Below are 15,568 nucleotides of genomic sequence, written 5' to 3'. Positions count from 1 at the left end.
TTATTATTATTATTATTATTATTATTATTATTTTTATTATTATTATTATTATCATTATTATTATTTTTATTATTATTATTATTATTATTATTATTATTTTTATTATTATTATTATTATTATCATTATTATTATTTTTATTATTATTATTATTGTTATTATTACCTCAGTCACTGTGTCTGTTCATGTTCCAGCTGAACTGTTGCTGTAGTGACATAACAAGTGTCACCAGGTGGGCGGAGCTATATTTGAAGTACCACATACAAACTATGACAGTCACTGAATCCTCCACAGGAAGTTCCTGCAAATGTTTCACAATAAAAGCCTTTTCAGAAAATGAAGGGATTCACTCCACCGAAGTTATAATGGGCTTTTAATTAGAAACAGAACAGGAAGTGTTGAGTTTCAAATGACGGTGCGATGCATTAACTTTATCAAGTGAAAGGGGAGCAGATAAAATGTAAAAAATATAAAAACACAGAGAATAATAAGTAAAGGGCTGTTATTGTCCTACAGTTTCCACGGCAACAGATCGCTCTGTGTTCCTATTGGTCACAGTGACGGCTGTGACCAATAGGACGATGGATTATTGTGTACGACACTCATTGTTCAAGAGCCGGCTGTGTTGGGCTGATACTGTGTAGTGTGTACCAGGCATAAAGCACCCTGGAACCTTCAAGGACCCTTCAAGTGTTTTTGAAGAAACTCAGGAACCTTGTGAAACATCCTGGAACTCTTTCAAGGAGCTGACCCTGTAAACTCTGATAAGACCACTTGTTTAAAACAGTCCAGGAGTGTTTCAAGGACCCTGTGATCTCAGTGTAGTCTTTCCAGGACCCTGTAATGTAGAAGGCCCTGGAGGCCTGGAGGCCTGGAGGTCCTGGAGGTACCTGAACTGGCTGTAGGAGGCGACTCTCTGACTGACAGCTCTCAGTTTCGCTTCGTTCTCTCGCTGATATCTTCGCTCAGACTCAACTGCCATCTGCAACTCTCTCTCTAGCGCAGAGAAGTCGATGACATCACGCTCCGACTTCGGCATCACCTGATGATGTCAAAGTACAGACAATTAGCTCCCAGGCTGTTATTTACCGTTAGCTCCCAGGCTAACCTCACAGAACTAACCTTTAGCTCCCAGGCTAACCTCACAGAACTAACCTTTAGCTCCCAGGCTAACCCCACAGAACTAACGGTTAGCTCCCAGGCTAACAGTAGCTAACAGACAGGTGAGGATGAGATTCAGATCCAACATTTTACCTGCAGCAGCTTTGACTCCTTGTGCTTCTGCTCTCTGTGTGTTCAGGTGTTTTTAGGATCCTTGTTGGTCTCATGCAACAAATCGTCTCCATGACGACGGGCTGGCGGTCGGCGCCTGCGCAGTGCAGTGTGGTCACCGCGGGAACAGAGGACTGAGCAGCGGGTAAAATGGTGCTGCCTTTGTTTTGAAATGGTTTGTGTGGATCCATGACGTCACTGCTCTGATCCAGGATCGATATCAGGCTCGTTTAAGTTGAACTGAGCCTGGACAGCAGACGAGACCAGGCGGTGACAAACACAGACTGTAGTATGTCTATGGCGACAGCAAGCTGTTCCCAGCAGCCTTCAGTCCGGACAGGAAGTCACACACAGACACACTTCCGGTCTGATATGATGTCAGTTCATTAAAAAATGATCAGACCCATAGATCAGTTTGTTCTCAGTCTCATTGATTTATTAAAATGTTTTACAGGTGATCTGTAGTTAAGTTCATGGTTCATGTTTGGAGGAGGAGCCTTGACGCTGCACCTTAAATGACTTCATAGGTGTTTGAAATGAAAAAAGTCTCCGTTTTTCACTCTTGTCGTACAAACTCTTTATTTTGTACCAGATTTAAAATGAGACATAAACGTCACAGTTTTAACATCAGGTCATGTTGTTGTTTTGTTTTGTTCTGACGGAAGCGTACGTCACACACGATGTGTTAAGATAAGATACACCTTTATTGTTCAGGTCAACAATAAAAACACATTATTACTGTATCATCATCATCATCATCATCATTATTACTAGTATTATAGACTGACTGAAACAGGAAAGCACACACACACACACACACACACACACACACACACACACACACACACACACACACATATTTCCTCCGAGCTTATGTAACTTCTGGTAACACAGCAGGTATTTCCTGCTGATGGCTGGGAGGGGGCAGAGCCTGGTGGTGATAAGGTTCAGGAAGTGAAACTGACTGTAGATCAGATTCAGACGCCGACGCTGTGAAGACGAGTCAGAGGTGAGTCAGAGAAAGTTTTAAACCAAGTTTCTACACAAAAGGTTTTCTGTCAGACTGTTATAGTCCCGATCCTGATGCTGATGCTGATCCTCAGCATCAGCATCAGGATCAGGATCAGGATCAGGATCGTGAAAGAGTTTCCTGTGTCAGACTGAGCTGCTTCCTGCATCACACGGCGTATTACAGACCAGACAAACTGCTGGGAGTTTGGTTTTTAGAGACGTGAAATAGCTCTTGCATCTGCAGCATGTCTCGTCCTGTCAGACAGAATGTGGCGAGAACATGTGGCGACACTAACAGGGCGGGCCACGTGTCACCGCCTGTACCTCAGGTTGTTTATAATCAGTCGACTCTGGACCCCGCTGCTCTTTGTCTTCCTGTTGAGCTGAATTTACATGTGAATGTTTTCACAGCCTGACCTTTGACCTGTGGACAGACGGAGGCTCCTCTCATTTGGTGTCCATTCTCTCCTCTGACTGGTACGTGAACACTCCCTGATGATGTCACAGAGTGCGACACCTTTGTGTGGATCAGGTTACAGCTCTGACTCCAGATCAGTGTGAGCGCTGTGTCTGTAACTGCAGCTCCAGGGGCGTGTTTCCTGTGTGACATCATCACCTTACTACTGTGTGTGTGTGTGTGTGTGTGTGTCTGTGTGTGTGTGTCTGTGTGTGTGTGTGTGTGTGCAGGTGTTTTAAACACAGGTAAAACAGGAAGTGGCGATGACCACGGTGTATCAGATTCTGCTCAAAGAGCTGAAGGACCTGCTGGATGATCAGTTCAAAGAGTTTAAGTTTCACGTGAGGGAGTGCGTCCAGGCTCACGGAGGTTTTCCGGTGATCCCCTCCTCTGAGCTCGCCAACGCCGACAGACCCAAGATGGTGGAACTGATGGTCCAACACTACCAGGACCAGGCAGTGGTGGTGACCCAGGCGGCGTTAAAGGAGATCAGGAGGAACGACCTGGTGGAAAATTTAAATCAGGCCACAAAAGCAGGTAGGTCATGTTGTCACCTGATGAGATGGTCACATGACTCCTCCTCTATAAAAGAATAACTCAGGTCATATTTGATGAAACAACATTCAGACTGAATGAATTTATTGTTGTCACAATACGATGTTACCATGATATCATCATGATACAATATTATCACAGTACATTAGCCATGATATGTTATTGTGATTTTAAACATGTTACCATATGCTCAGAATCACGATAACGTATGTCGCAATATATTGTGATTTATTACCTTTTTTCAATGTACATTTTCCCTCAGAGGAAACTTTTTCAACGTGTTTTATTGAATAAGATTGAGTTTTAAAAAAAAATAAATTAAATTGCAGCAACATAAATCTTGTGGACTGAAAAAAACAACAGATTTTATTTTTCTAATTGGTTTAATTTGTATTAGCCATATTAACAATCTATAAAAATGTAAAAAGCAAAGATACTTGACGTCCGTGTATCGGTACAATATTACCACACAAAATATCCTGATACTATGTTGCATTGATTTTATCCGCGCCCCATCATCACTTCATAATGTGCAACATTCTGTTAGTTCATTAAAGGTTGTTAAACTAACACAGGTGCATTAAACACACGTATGAACTGCACTGAAGTGTCCAGTTTGATTTCAGGTGAAGTGACTCACTTGTTCATCACCTGTCGGTGTGTCGTATCTTCAGTCTGTGTGAATGTTCTGCAGCACATCACTGATGGTTTAACCTCTGTGACTGATTTACAGACGCTCACAGATGAGATATTCATGAAACCATGTCAGACACAGTGACTGTTGGACGGTCGTTAGTAGAGTCAGTTTCTGCGTCTGTGCTTCAGGAAGCAGTTCACCTGTGCTCTCACCTGGAGCTTTGGTTTGAAGCCGACAGACGGGACGCTGTTTGTAGAAATGAGCGTGCACTCATTTGATGAATGACTCGTCTGATCTGAAACTTCTCTCTCTCCGCAGGTCCCATGCAGTTGGACCACGGTAAGATTTCAGCACCATGAGACTCTTTGAAAATCCATCCCAGAATATCTGAAAACACTGTCTGATCTTCTGTCTCCGTCTGTCTCTTAGCAAATTTGCAGTGACCTGTGCTTTTGACCTCTTCATGATGTGGACATTATAACTCTTTATGCTACGCCACCTGACTTCCTGCTTTACGCCCGTCCTAATCACTGCAGCCACTAGAGGTCGCCGCCTCATGACATACAAAAAAGAGGAGGTAGAGTCGGACCAAACTACCTCAGATCTCTGATGACAACTGATAATGGGCTGAAAACATTCCAATATTTGGGCATGGGGCATTTTATTTTTTATATTTCGGACTTCTGGTTTTAATATTGTTGTAAAAGCATCTATAAATAAATTGGATTTATAAAAGTCACAGTTTTCAGTTTCTTGTATCAGGTGTGATGTAAGTCAGAAGTTCAGAGGAGGATTTTATATGAGAGTTACTGTCAGGAGATGAAACACTCGAGAACACTGACATAAAGATCAGTTTTATTTTTATTAAAGCTCAGTAAAATACCCTCTTATGTACAGACTTTAATCTGCTAATCTTCCAAGTTAACTTTGTTCTATATCTGTAATACATATAAACTCAATACTATAAAAACATACAGCATTGTACAGATTAACATTTCTATAATTCATCTGACAAACAGCAGTAAAAATGTTCCTGTAAATTTCATCCCTTAAAAAGACACTAACATTTCTGTAAATCCTCTTTTTCTGTCTTTAATAACTTTGAAGTCCCTCAGGGAAACATCCTGGGTCCTCCAAACTTCCTGTTAAAACTTATTTAAATTTAGAAAAACACTTTAATAAACCCTCTGTCTTTGTTCTCTGTCTTTAATGACTAGATCGAGGATGTGTTTAGCCTAGCTTAGCACAAAGATTATGATTTTGTATTTGAGTTGTCGACAGTCTAAAACACTTCATCCTGTATGTGACTAATTTTGATCCAGTGCTTAAGGTCTTGTTCTTTTTAAGCTTAGGTAAGACATATACTTGGTATCAACACATAGGAAAGGACTTTTCTGTGCAAATCTGTGTTCTCCAGTGTCAGTGAATGCAACACAGACTGATGGTTGTTGCACTGGTGGATACTGGGAACACATCAGCTCTTATTTACACACTGAGACTCTGTGAACACATGAACACGTAAACTAATGTGTGACTGTGGAGGATCCAGTGACCGTCTACATGTAGAAGCTAAATCTGATCTAACGATCGGACACTGATGCCTGAACAGCAGCAGAGTTCAGCAGCAATAAAGACGCCATTGGCTGCCTGAATATAACACAGTGAGCAGGTACTACTCGAGACAATCAGCATTAAGCCTGGACCTTGTTGTTGATCTTTGAACCTCAGACTGATTTTAATGCCCTCGGTCAGACAGTTCTCACATATTCATCATCTACCGTAAAACTTCTATTAGAAGCCCAGGCTATTATTTGCTTAAATTACTGAACTGTATTTGAGACAGGCCTTTAATTCCTCTCACACAAACTGTTGCTCAGCAAAGATCAAGAAATACAATCAGACTGTTGATTTAAACCAGTCTGAATATTACTGTATAAACATGAGTCTTCAGATCATAAATCAGTTATGAATCATTGATCTGATCTGACTCTGACAGACGGAGCATCAGAGAGAGTTACAGCACGTGACACACTGACACAACTCCACTTTATCCTGTTCAAACAATCCTCACAACTTGGATTCATTGTTATACCGTAAAAACCCTTTTGGTTCTTTTGCTGTGAGGACCCTTACAGACTGAGGGGTGATCCAGGAACAGACACAGAATCTGAGGTACACAACGACCTGCTTTATACATCTGAAGAGCTCCAATAAAAATGAACTGATAGTAACAGACCTGGGGCCGTATTCACAAAGCGTCCTCGTGCTAAGAGTCGCTCCTCGTGATGAAATTCTAAGAAAGTTCTTAAAATTGTGACCCACAAAGGGGTGTGTCTGTGACAACCAATCACATCTGTTAAAAGAAAGCACCACACCTACCAACAGGGTCGAGCACACGTTGAGAGTTGCTCTGAGAACTTTCCTAAATCGCTCCTGAGGTCAGACTCCTTACTTCAAGTTTTTAGTCTAAGTTAGGAGCTCTCTGTTTGTGAATACAGCCGCAGGCCTCTAATAGAGACAGGCCTTTATTTGTCTAAATGTGTAGCTACACCAAACAAAAACAACAACAACAAACAAACAGGAGAACCCAACTGGACTTTACATTTTTAATTTGTTTGGGAACCGTAAAAAGATCCCATGTTCCCTCATTCTTCTGTTGAGGTGTCACGTCTGAATGGGAACAGTCTCATGTTTAGGTGGGCAGTTTTAAGTCAACAGGCGGCCGATGGTGAGTGTCTCACTCAGTCTTTGTGGTGTGTCCCTCATCAGTCCCCACTGACTCTTTTTTGGGGGGCTGATTCAGCATGTTGAATCAACATCAGAGCCCATCAGTGAATGACCTCCCTCTGACTGTCGGCTGAGCTCAGGTGAGGAGCAGAGGAGCGTCAGTGAGTAAAGGAGGAGCTAAAGTCCAAAACCAACTTGTTCCATGAGGTCAGATTATTTTTCTCTTCAGCAGAAACGTTTCCTGATGGTTTGTGTTATTGTTCACTGGCGCATGGTAAATATGCTCTGATTGTGTTGTTCATGTGCTAACTGGCTAACTAGCATCAAGATGCTCTTCCTGTTGATGAATACAGACGACCGCCGTCTGCTGCTGTGGAGACTTATTTCCTCTCAGCAGGAGCAGAACGGACAAGCTGATTGGCCGTCAGCTGGAGTCTCTGAAGGTTCAAAGATATTTTATGTGTTTAAGTTGGTCTGAAGATCGGTTGCCCTACTCCAGTTTGTCTTCAGACACAAGAACTCTCTCCTCTTAGAACCAGTCCAGGGTTCTAGGTGGTTCCACCGGGGTCGTTTAAGGCTCTGCGGTTTGGTGGTGAGACAGACGTGCCGTTCAGCCAACAGACTGCAGGTTTAATCCTGTGAACTTTAACGTCCACAAGAATTAGTGAAAAACAAAGAAAAAAAGGATGTTTGGTTCCAGAGTTCTACAAGGTTCCAAAATGACCTGAGACCTGTGTGAATAGTTCTCACTCTCGGTGTGACGTTGGGTTTGGGGTTTTATTCAGGTGCAGAGTTGGTGTGTTTGGTTTGGTCTGTTGTCTTGAAAGCAAAGTGAGGATGTGGTTAAGGTTTCAGAACCGGTCCAGGGTTCTAGGTGGATCCACTCAGAGTATAACATGGTTTGGTGGTCTGCTGATGAGAGAATTATATACTCAACAGGTTCCATGTTACACACTCCATTAATTTATATGTCCACAGATTGTAGAAAGGAGGAGAGGATGTTTGGTTCCAGAGTTCTTTAAGAGTTCTTTAAAGGTTCCAGATGAACTTGTTGGAACATTTTTCCACAAAGGGATAAATTTGTTTTTTTCGTGTCTCTGTTTGGTCGGTTTCCTTGATGAAGTAGTGAAGTTTTCAGACTGAGTTCTACATAGTTCCACTCTGGTTCTTCCTGGATTCTTCAGAGCCCAGTGTTTAATGAAGGTTCCAGGTTTAGTTCCCAGGAACTTTGATGACCATGCATTTAAAAAAGTATTATTAATCAAAGTGGTAAATTTGGGGTTTGAAGTTGCCATAAAAGTGTTTTGTCCATATCTTCTGTTGAAACATGACCCACGTTTAAGGTTTCTAAACCAGTTCAGGTTTTTAGGTGGTTCCACTCTGGTTCTACGAGGATCATTTCGTGCACAGTGTCTGTGGAACTTGAGTGTCTGTTGAAGTTCTTTGATTCAGACATTGAAGCTGTTTGGTTCCAAAGATCTTTAAAGGTTCTAGAGGGATCTTGATTTTGTGTGAAGAGTTCTTGCTCAAAAAGGTCTTTGGGTTTTAATAAGCCAAGGAAATATGTTCTATTTGGTTTGTTGAAAAAAAAAGAGAGAAAAGCTGCTGTCAAACCATTCCATCGTTCTAGGTGGTCCCACTCTGGTTCTACGTGGCTCATTGGAGGCACAGTGGTAATGGGGGGCAGGTTCCAGGTTCAGTCCTCAGTGAACTTTGGTCTGAGAGGAGGTGATGGTCGGTTCTAGAAGGTTCTCTGACACAGTGGAAGATGTGTGGCGAGTGTGGTGATGTTTGGGAGAACTCCATGAGGTTCTCAGAGGGTTCTGAAGGTTCCACAGGAAGTTCCTCCTAGCTCTGGGAGAAGATAGTCTGGAACTCGTTGAGCATGAGCTCCACTATCTGGCTCTGGAACACCATGTGGATCGTCATATTGGCTGACTCGGTCTGTGGGCGGAGCAACGTGGGGCCGAAGACGATGGCGACGCTCTGAACTGACATCCTGTTGGCGTCCTTGTTCTCGATCACCCTGCAGAGAGACAGAGAGAGCGGTTCCTGTTTCAGTGTGAGCAACTCACAGGGCAATGGTCAACTCTTAAACAACTAGTACGTCCTCACAAAACTGGACAACAAACTACACGTTCTTTTGTTCTTCATCATGTGAACTGATCACTGTCACCTGAAGCTTCCGGGTGTAACGACCAGACTGTGACATCACATCCTGTCTGTTGTTGTGGACTGAGGACAGATGTGTCCGTTTAGTCCTGGTGTGACTAAAACGTCTCCAGGCTGGTTTCACAAAGACAACCTGTCCTGAGTCTGACAGACTGATGTCTGAGTTTATCAGGTGCCATCATGTCTTCACCGTCACCAGTAAGACCAGTTTGAGAAACACAGGAAGTCTCTGGAGACGTGACTGGTCAAATGTGTTGTCGTACCAAACTACAAACATTATTAATCATAAATAAAGTTTCAATCATTTGATCAGGTTTTGTCCACTCTTGTGTTGGCTGCAGACTGACTCTGCAGAGATGGCTGCCATCTTGTTTTTACATGGATTAGTGTGTTGTTGTCTTACGGCCACTAGATGGCACATAAAAGTGTCCACGGACGAGGACAACAGGTCTGAGTTAAGTAGAATGAAGTTTAAGGTGCAGCAAACCCAAAATGTGATGTCCTCATGTGAGGACGCAGCGTCTCAGGAGGCTTTGTACACAACCCTACTCATGTTTACGGTAAACATCCATTTTCATCCGCTTATCCGGGGCCGGGTCACGGGGGCAGCAGCCAAGCAAAGCACCCCAGACGTCCCTCTCCCCAGCAACACTTTCCAGTTCCTCCTGGAGGACCCCAAGGCGTTCCCAGGCCAGACGAGATATATAGTCCCTCCAGTGTGTTCTGGGTCTGCCCCGGGGCCTCCTACCAGTGGGACATGCCCGGAACACCTCCAGCGGGGGGTGCCCAGGAGGATCCTGATCAGATGCCCGAGCCACCTCAACTGATCCCTTTCGATGTGAAGGAGCAGCGGCTCTACTCCGAGCTCCCTCCAGATGTCTGACTCCTCCCCCTATCTCTAAGGCTGAGCCCAGACACCCTACAGAGGAAACTCATTTCAGACGTTTGTATCTGTGACCTCACTGTTTCAGTCACTACCCAGAGCTCATGACCATAGGTGAGGGTTGGGACGGAGATGGACCAGTAAATTGAAAGCTTTGCTTTCTGGCTCAGCTCCCTCTTCACCACGACAAACCGGCGCAGCGTCCGCATCACTGCAGAAGCTGTTTTCAGATGCACTACGTGACGGCACATGACACCTTAATTTTTGCACCACAGTCCGACTCATTGGTCCGATGTTGTGAGTAAATGAAGACACTCATCAATATGAAGACAGAAGAACAGCTTTTACTTCAGGGAAGCAACACAAGAATCTTTGTCCACGTGTTCCTGCGGAATCTAAAACCGGTTTCCCTTCCCATCGCTCGTACTGCATCATTAACAAACCAGAAACTGATTTGAGTTTTCCACTTCCTGTCAGCTGTCGGAGGTTAATAGTTAACCCCTCGTTTATCCTCTGCAGTCACACACCTCATCAGGAACAACAGAAGAAACCTTGTTAAGCTAACGTCAGATATTTCCTGATCTGATCCTCTCAGGTTCAACACGCTCTGAGCTGTGAGTCTCTGCAGGTCAGTCCTCCCCTCTGGATTCTACCGGATCAAACAGTGAACAGACTTCAGGCTGTACGAAGCCTCGGGGTGAACTCACCTGCGCAGGTGTCTGAACAGCAGCTCCATGGTGTCGTGGTTCGGCAGAGGCAGAGAACGAACCAGGTCCTTCATGTAGGAGACTCTCAGGCTGTAGTCTGGAACTTCTGCACAGAAACAAACACACAGAGATGCTTCAAACACTCTGACACTTCCTGTTCAAGACCAAGCATCACGCCGTTATCACGCTTCGCCGTCATGTATGGAAGGTATGATCATGGAGGACGGAGAGGTCTCGTCTTCAAGCAGCTGAGGTTAAAGGCTTGTTATCGATGCGTCAGGCCTGCACAGAATCGACCGCCGCACAGTTTGTAACGGTTACATCTGTGTCACACTTCATCCTCACTTTGAGCCTGACACTGCAGAGCATGATGGGAAATGCCCGGCTCTCAGCTGATCTAACAGCTGATTGGTTTATTGTTCAACCTCAATGAGCCTGAAAACAGCACTGAATCAGCGTCTGTAGAAAATGGACGGGACGGCTAATGTGTGCGACCCACTGCAAGTAGCTGATAGCAGTTAGCAGCTAACTCAAACGATGAGGTCCAGGAGCTCTTTCCCCTCCGAGCACAGGACGAGATCAGCCGCCATATAACAGGGACGCTACATGATGTTACTGACATGTGATGTCATTGTTATGTTGAGGTCACACTGGGCGTGAATAAAACAACTGGTGCGAGTGAATTTGAGGTAAAGTCAAAATGAAGACGTGATTAGACGCGAAAGGCACAAATTCAGCAGTGTGATGTCACATCAGGATGTGATGTCAGTGTTGGTGTCATGTGAACAGGATGTGATGCCAGTGTTGGTGTCATGTGAACAGGATGTGATGTCAGACTGACGGATGGCGGCGATGAACTTGTCGAAGCAGCTGAAGGGAAACAGCGGCTCTGGAAGCTCCCGCAGGAAAAGCTTCAGTGCTCCGGTGATCACGTGGATCTCCTCCCACTGTCCGTCCTCCAGGTCCAACTGCTCCTCTGCAGGGACGACCACAGAGACAAGAGGGGACACAGTGACAAGAGGGGACACAGTGAGAAGAGGGAACACAGTGACAAGAGGGGACACAGTGAGAAGAGGGAACACAGTGACAAGAGGGAACACAGTGAGAAGAGGGGACACAGTGAGAAGAGGGGACACAGTGACAAGAGGGGACACAGTGAGAAGAGGGAACACAGTGACAAGAGGGGACACAGTGAGAAGAGGGGACACAATGAGAAGAGGGAACACAGTGACAAGAGGGGACACAGTGAGAAGAGGGAACACAGTGACAAGAGGGGACACAGAGACAAGAGGGGACACAGTGAGAAGAGGGAACACAGTGACAAGAGGGGACACAGTGAGAAGAGGGGACACAGAGACAAGAGGGGACACAGTGAGAAGAGGGGACACAGTGAGAAGAGGGAACACAGTGAGAAGAGGGGACACAGTGAGAAGAGGGAACACAGTGACAAGAGGGGACACAGTGAGAAGAGGGGACACAGTGACAAGAGGGGACACAGTGAGAAGAGGGGACACAGTGAGAAGAGGGGACACAGTGAGACGAGGGGACACAGTGAGAAGAGGGGACACAGAGAGAAGAGGGGACACAGTGAGAAGAGGGGACACAGTGAGAAGAGGGGACACAGAGCTTCAGTTAGAAAGAAACCAGCTGCTGCAGAACAAACAGACAGACAGACAGACACAGACAGACAGACAGACAGACAGACAGACACAGACAGACAGACAGACAGACAGACAGACAGACAGTTACCATGATCAGCTTTGTGTCGTAGTTTCTGGATCACAGCCAGGTTTCCACTCACTCTGTAGATCCCGTCCACGTCCAGACCTGAACACACACACACACACACACACACACACACACACACACACACACAGTTACACACTGCACTTTTAACAGTTTAAACCAACTACGTGATTTTTCCGAAATTTTTAACAGTTTAAACTTAGTCCGTGACTTCTCTGAAAATTTTTAAGTTTAAACTTTTTCCATGACTTTTCCGAAACTTTGAACTAATTCTGTGACTTTTCCAAAACTTTTAAGAGTTTTAACCAATTCCGTGACTTTTGCGAAACTTTTTAAACTTTTAACTAATTCTGTGACTTCGGAAACTTTTAACAGTTTAAACTGATTCCTTGACTTTTCTGAAATGTTTAACCAATTCCGTGACTTTTGCGAAACTTTAAAGAGTTTTAACTAATTCTATGACTTTTCCAGGCCGTGATTGTGACCCTTTTTATAGCTACATAGGGAGCAGGTCCTCGTCTACAGAGATTACAATGTTTTTCTACAGTAGCCCAGAATGGACAAACCAAACACTGACTCTAGATAGAGACATTCATGTGTTCATCAGCAGCAGCTCCTCAGTAACAAGCAGTGTCAGACAAACACTGATTATTAATGTTTAATGTCTTCATCATGGTGTGAATCAGCTGATCTGTTTCTTTCAGTTCTGATCAATGAAGGAATTCTGACCAGGAGAAGATGCAGTCCCTACTGATCTGACACCTTTAAATGTGTGTGTGTGTGTGTGTGTGTGTGTGTGTGTTTACCTCTCCTCTCCACCGCTCTGATACACTTCTCTACAAACTTTGGGATGGTGGCGTTCTCTCTGTGACACAGTGTGTCCAGGTGACAGCCGAACACGTTGTCTGGACACCAGAGAGGAGACGTTCATCAACAGGGCTCACTTCAGTACAGACTACAAACAACATGGTGGCCACGTTTTCTGTCTGTCTGTCTGTGTGTCCATGTGTCTGTCTGTCTGTCTGTGTCCATGTGTCTGTCTGTCTGTCTGTCTGTCTGTCCGTGTGTCTGTCTGTCTGTCTGTCTGTCTGTCCGTGTGTCTGTCTGTCTGTCTGTCTGTACACGGTTTACACGTGGCCCTGAGTGATGACCGTCTGGTCACCATGGAAACAGCTGAGGTGTCAGGTTACCTCTGATGTAGCCCTTCTCTTTAACACTCTGCAGCGTCGGCCGGCGCTGGAGGAAACGTCGTAGTTTGGTCCGAACTCGTCTCTGCTCAGAGTCAGCTGATCCTGATGAATTCCTGGTCGCTGAAGCACAGAAGAAGAAGAACGTGGGAGGTGTGAGCGTGACAGGAAGCACACATACAGATAACATGTTTACCTGCTGATGTAAACGTGTTATGACATCATCCAGCTGCTGATGGGAGACACGCTAACAGAGACAATAAACCTGACGCTGTCTCTGTCCTCCATGTTCTCTCTGTCTCACTCTCACATGTTCTTTCACTTTAAATAGAAACAGGAAGTTGATTCCTGACATCAGAACCAGGAGCTTCTGAAAGTGTGACATCATCAAGACTCACATGTCCTTTTCCTGTCTTTGTCCTCTTTGTCTGAAGCAGCGTCGTCCTCGTCGTCTTCGTCCAGTTCCTGAAAGATCAAACTACTTTATCACAGCAGCAGCAGCTAACCTCAGATTAGTTTTATCATGACGTCATCACATCCGTGTGTGTGTGTGTGTGTGTGTGTGTGTGTGTGTGTGTGTGTGTGTGTTACCAGCTGTCTGATGGTGTCCTGCATCACTTTAAGCCAATCACTGATGATGTTCTCAATGTCGTACTGCATCAGGTACTCGCAGCCCTGACGAGTCTTCAGCTGCACAACAACAACAACACCATGGTCACACACTTCGCCACACCTACAGGTTACCACAGCAACCACAGCCATGGTAACCACGGTAACCACAATAACGCACCCAACGAGAGTGGTAACAACACGTTCTCATCCCAAGTCATCATATATCGCCACTCGATCATTGCCAATCACATCTACATATCATGTGCCAGGTATCTTCCTGCGATTGTTGTTGACGTTCCAGCACCGACAAACGTCGCTGGTGTCTGACGCCTAAAACACTCAGTCCGTTTCCATGATGACAGAGAAAACAGGTTTACATAAATCCCTGTAAACATGTTAGTGTGAGTGAAATGGTCCTAAAGTGAATTTGTCACAGTGGGACTAACACACCCAGATCATGCGACTATTACTTGACTCTTCCGAAACTTTTAGGAGTTTTAACTGCTTCCGTGACTTTTCCGGAACTTTTGAGAGTTTTAACTGATTCCATGACTTTTCCGAAACTTTTAAGAGTTTTATAAATTCTGTGACTTTTCCAAAACTTTTAACTAATTCCGTGAGTTTTCCGAAACTTTTAACAATTTAAACTAATTCTGTGACTTTCCTGAAACTTTTGACAATTTAAACTAATTCTGTGACTTTCCTGAAACTTTTGACAATTTAAACTAATTCTGTGACTTTTGCGAAACTTTTAAGTCTTAACTGATTCCATGAATTTTCCAAAACATTTAACTAATTCCGTGACTTTTCCAAAACTTTTAACAGTTTTAACTAATTCCTTGATAATTCTGAAACTTTTAACTAATTCCATGACTTTTCCGAAACTTACAAGAATTTAAACTAGTTATGTGACTTTTCTGAAACTTTAAGGAGTTTTAACTGATTCCGTGACTTTTCCGAAACTTTTGAGAGTTTTAACTGATTCCGTGACTTTTCCGAAACTTTTAAGAGTTTTAACTAATTCTGTGACTTTTCCTAAACGTTTAACTAATTCTGTGACTTTTCCAAAACTTTTAAGAGTTTTAACTAATTCCTTGACTATTCTGAAACTTTTAACTAGTTACGTGACTTTTCCGAAACTTACATGAATTTAAACTAGTTATGTGACTTTTCTGAAACTTTTAACAGTTTAAACCAATTGCATGACTTTTCTGAAACTTTTAGGAGTTTTAACTAATTCAGTGACTTTTCCAAAACGTTAACCTAATTCCGTGACTTTTCTGAAACCTTTAACAATTTAAACTAATTCCGTATTTTTCCGAATTCAGTCTTAACTGATTCCGTGAATTTTCCAAAACGCTTAACACACCCAGGTCATGTGACTCCTGCATGTATACAGTCAATCAGACCCAAACTGGCCGAGGCGCTCTGAGCATGCTCCACAGTTTCCGCCCCGGGCTTTGACCCGGAAGTCCAATAGCATTAAATGTGTAAGAGAAGAAGAAGCCGGTAACAACATGGAGAAATCTACATCCAGAGCCGTGACTTTTTGGACGGACCAAATGTACAGAGCTGTAAAGTTGTCCACCATGGTAGCAGTTAGC

At 44.0% G+C, this 15,568-nt stretch overlaps 2 protein-coding genes across 5 annotated transcripts in view; both read right to left on the bottom strand.

Annotated features, from left to right (window-relative positions):
* The window catches only part of ccdc103 (coiled-coil domain containing 103), a 3,460-nt gene extending 1,811 nt beyond the window's left edge, over positions 1-1,649 (bottom strand). Inside the window, exons 1-2 of one of the 2 annotated variants that reach the window (XM_050068928.1) lie at positions 1,253-1,627; positions 889-1,040 (exon numbers count right to left, since the gene is read on the bottom strand). In XM_050068928.1, coding sequence (XP_049924885.1) covers positions 889-1,037 — 149 coding nt within the window. In that variant the 5' untranslated portion in view covers positions 1,038-1,040; positions 1,253-1,627. Of the gene's footprint in view, positions 1-888; positions 1,041-1,252 lie in introns of both variants that reach the window. The other variant, XM_050068927.1, reaches the window with a different exon arrangement.
* Positions 1,650-6,522: 4,873 nt separating this feature from the next.
* arhgap27l (Rho GTPase activating protein 27, like) overlaps positions 6,523-15,568 on the bottom strand; it is a 48,158-nt gene continuing 39,112 nt past the window's right edge. For all 3 annotated transcript variants that reach the window (XM_050068908.1, XM_050068909.1, XM_050068910.1), the window contains 8 exons: positions 13,944-14,042; positions 13,751-13,817; positions 13,356-13,475; positions 12,972-13,070; positions 12,169-12,246; positions 11,261-11,395; positions 10,420-10,525; positions 6,523-8,683 (listed from right to left, as the gene is read on the bottom strand). In XM_050068908.1, the coding sequence (XP_049924865.1) occupies positions 8,506-8,683; positions 10,420-10,525; positions 11,261-11,395; positions 12,169-12,246; positions 12,972-13,070; positions 13,356-13,475; positions 13,751-13,817; positions 13,944-14,042 (882 nt within the window). In that variant the 3' untranslated portion in view covers positions 6,523-8,505. The remainder of the gene's footprint in view (positions 8,684-10,419; positions 10,526-11,260; positions 11,396-12,168; positions 12,247-12,971; positions 13,071-13,355; positions 13,476-13,750; positions 13,818-13,943; positions 14,043-15,568) is intronic.

The sequence above is a fragment of the Epinephelus moara genome, chromosome 18 (genome assembly GCF_006386435.1).
Source record: "Epinephelus moara isolate mb chromosome 18, YSFRI_EMoa_1.0, whole genome shotgun sequence".
Lineage (NCBI taxonomy): Eukaryota > Metazoa > Chordata > Actinopteri > Perciformes > Serranidae > Epinephelus > Epinephelus moara.
The sequence above is the reverse complement of the archived record's forward strand: the minus strand, read 5'-3'. Positions and strand labels throughout refer to the sequence as shown.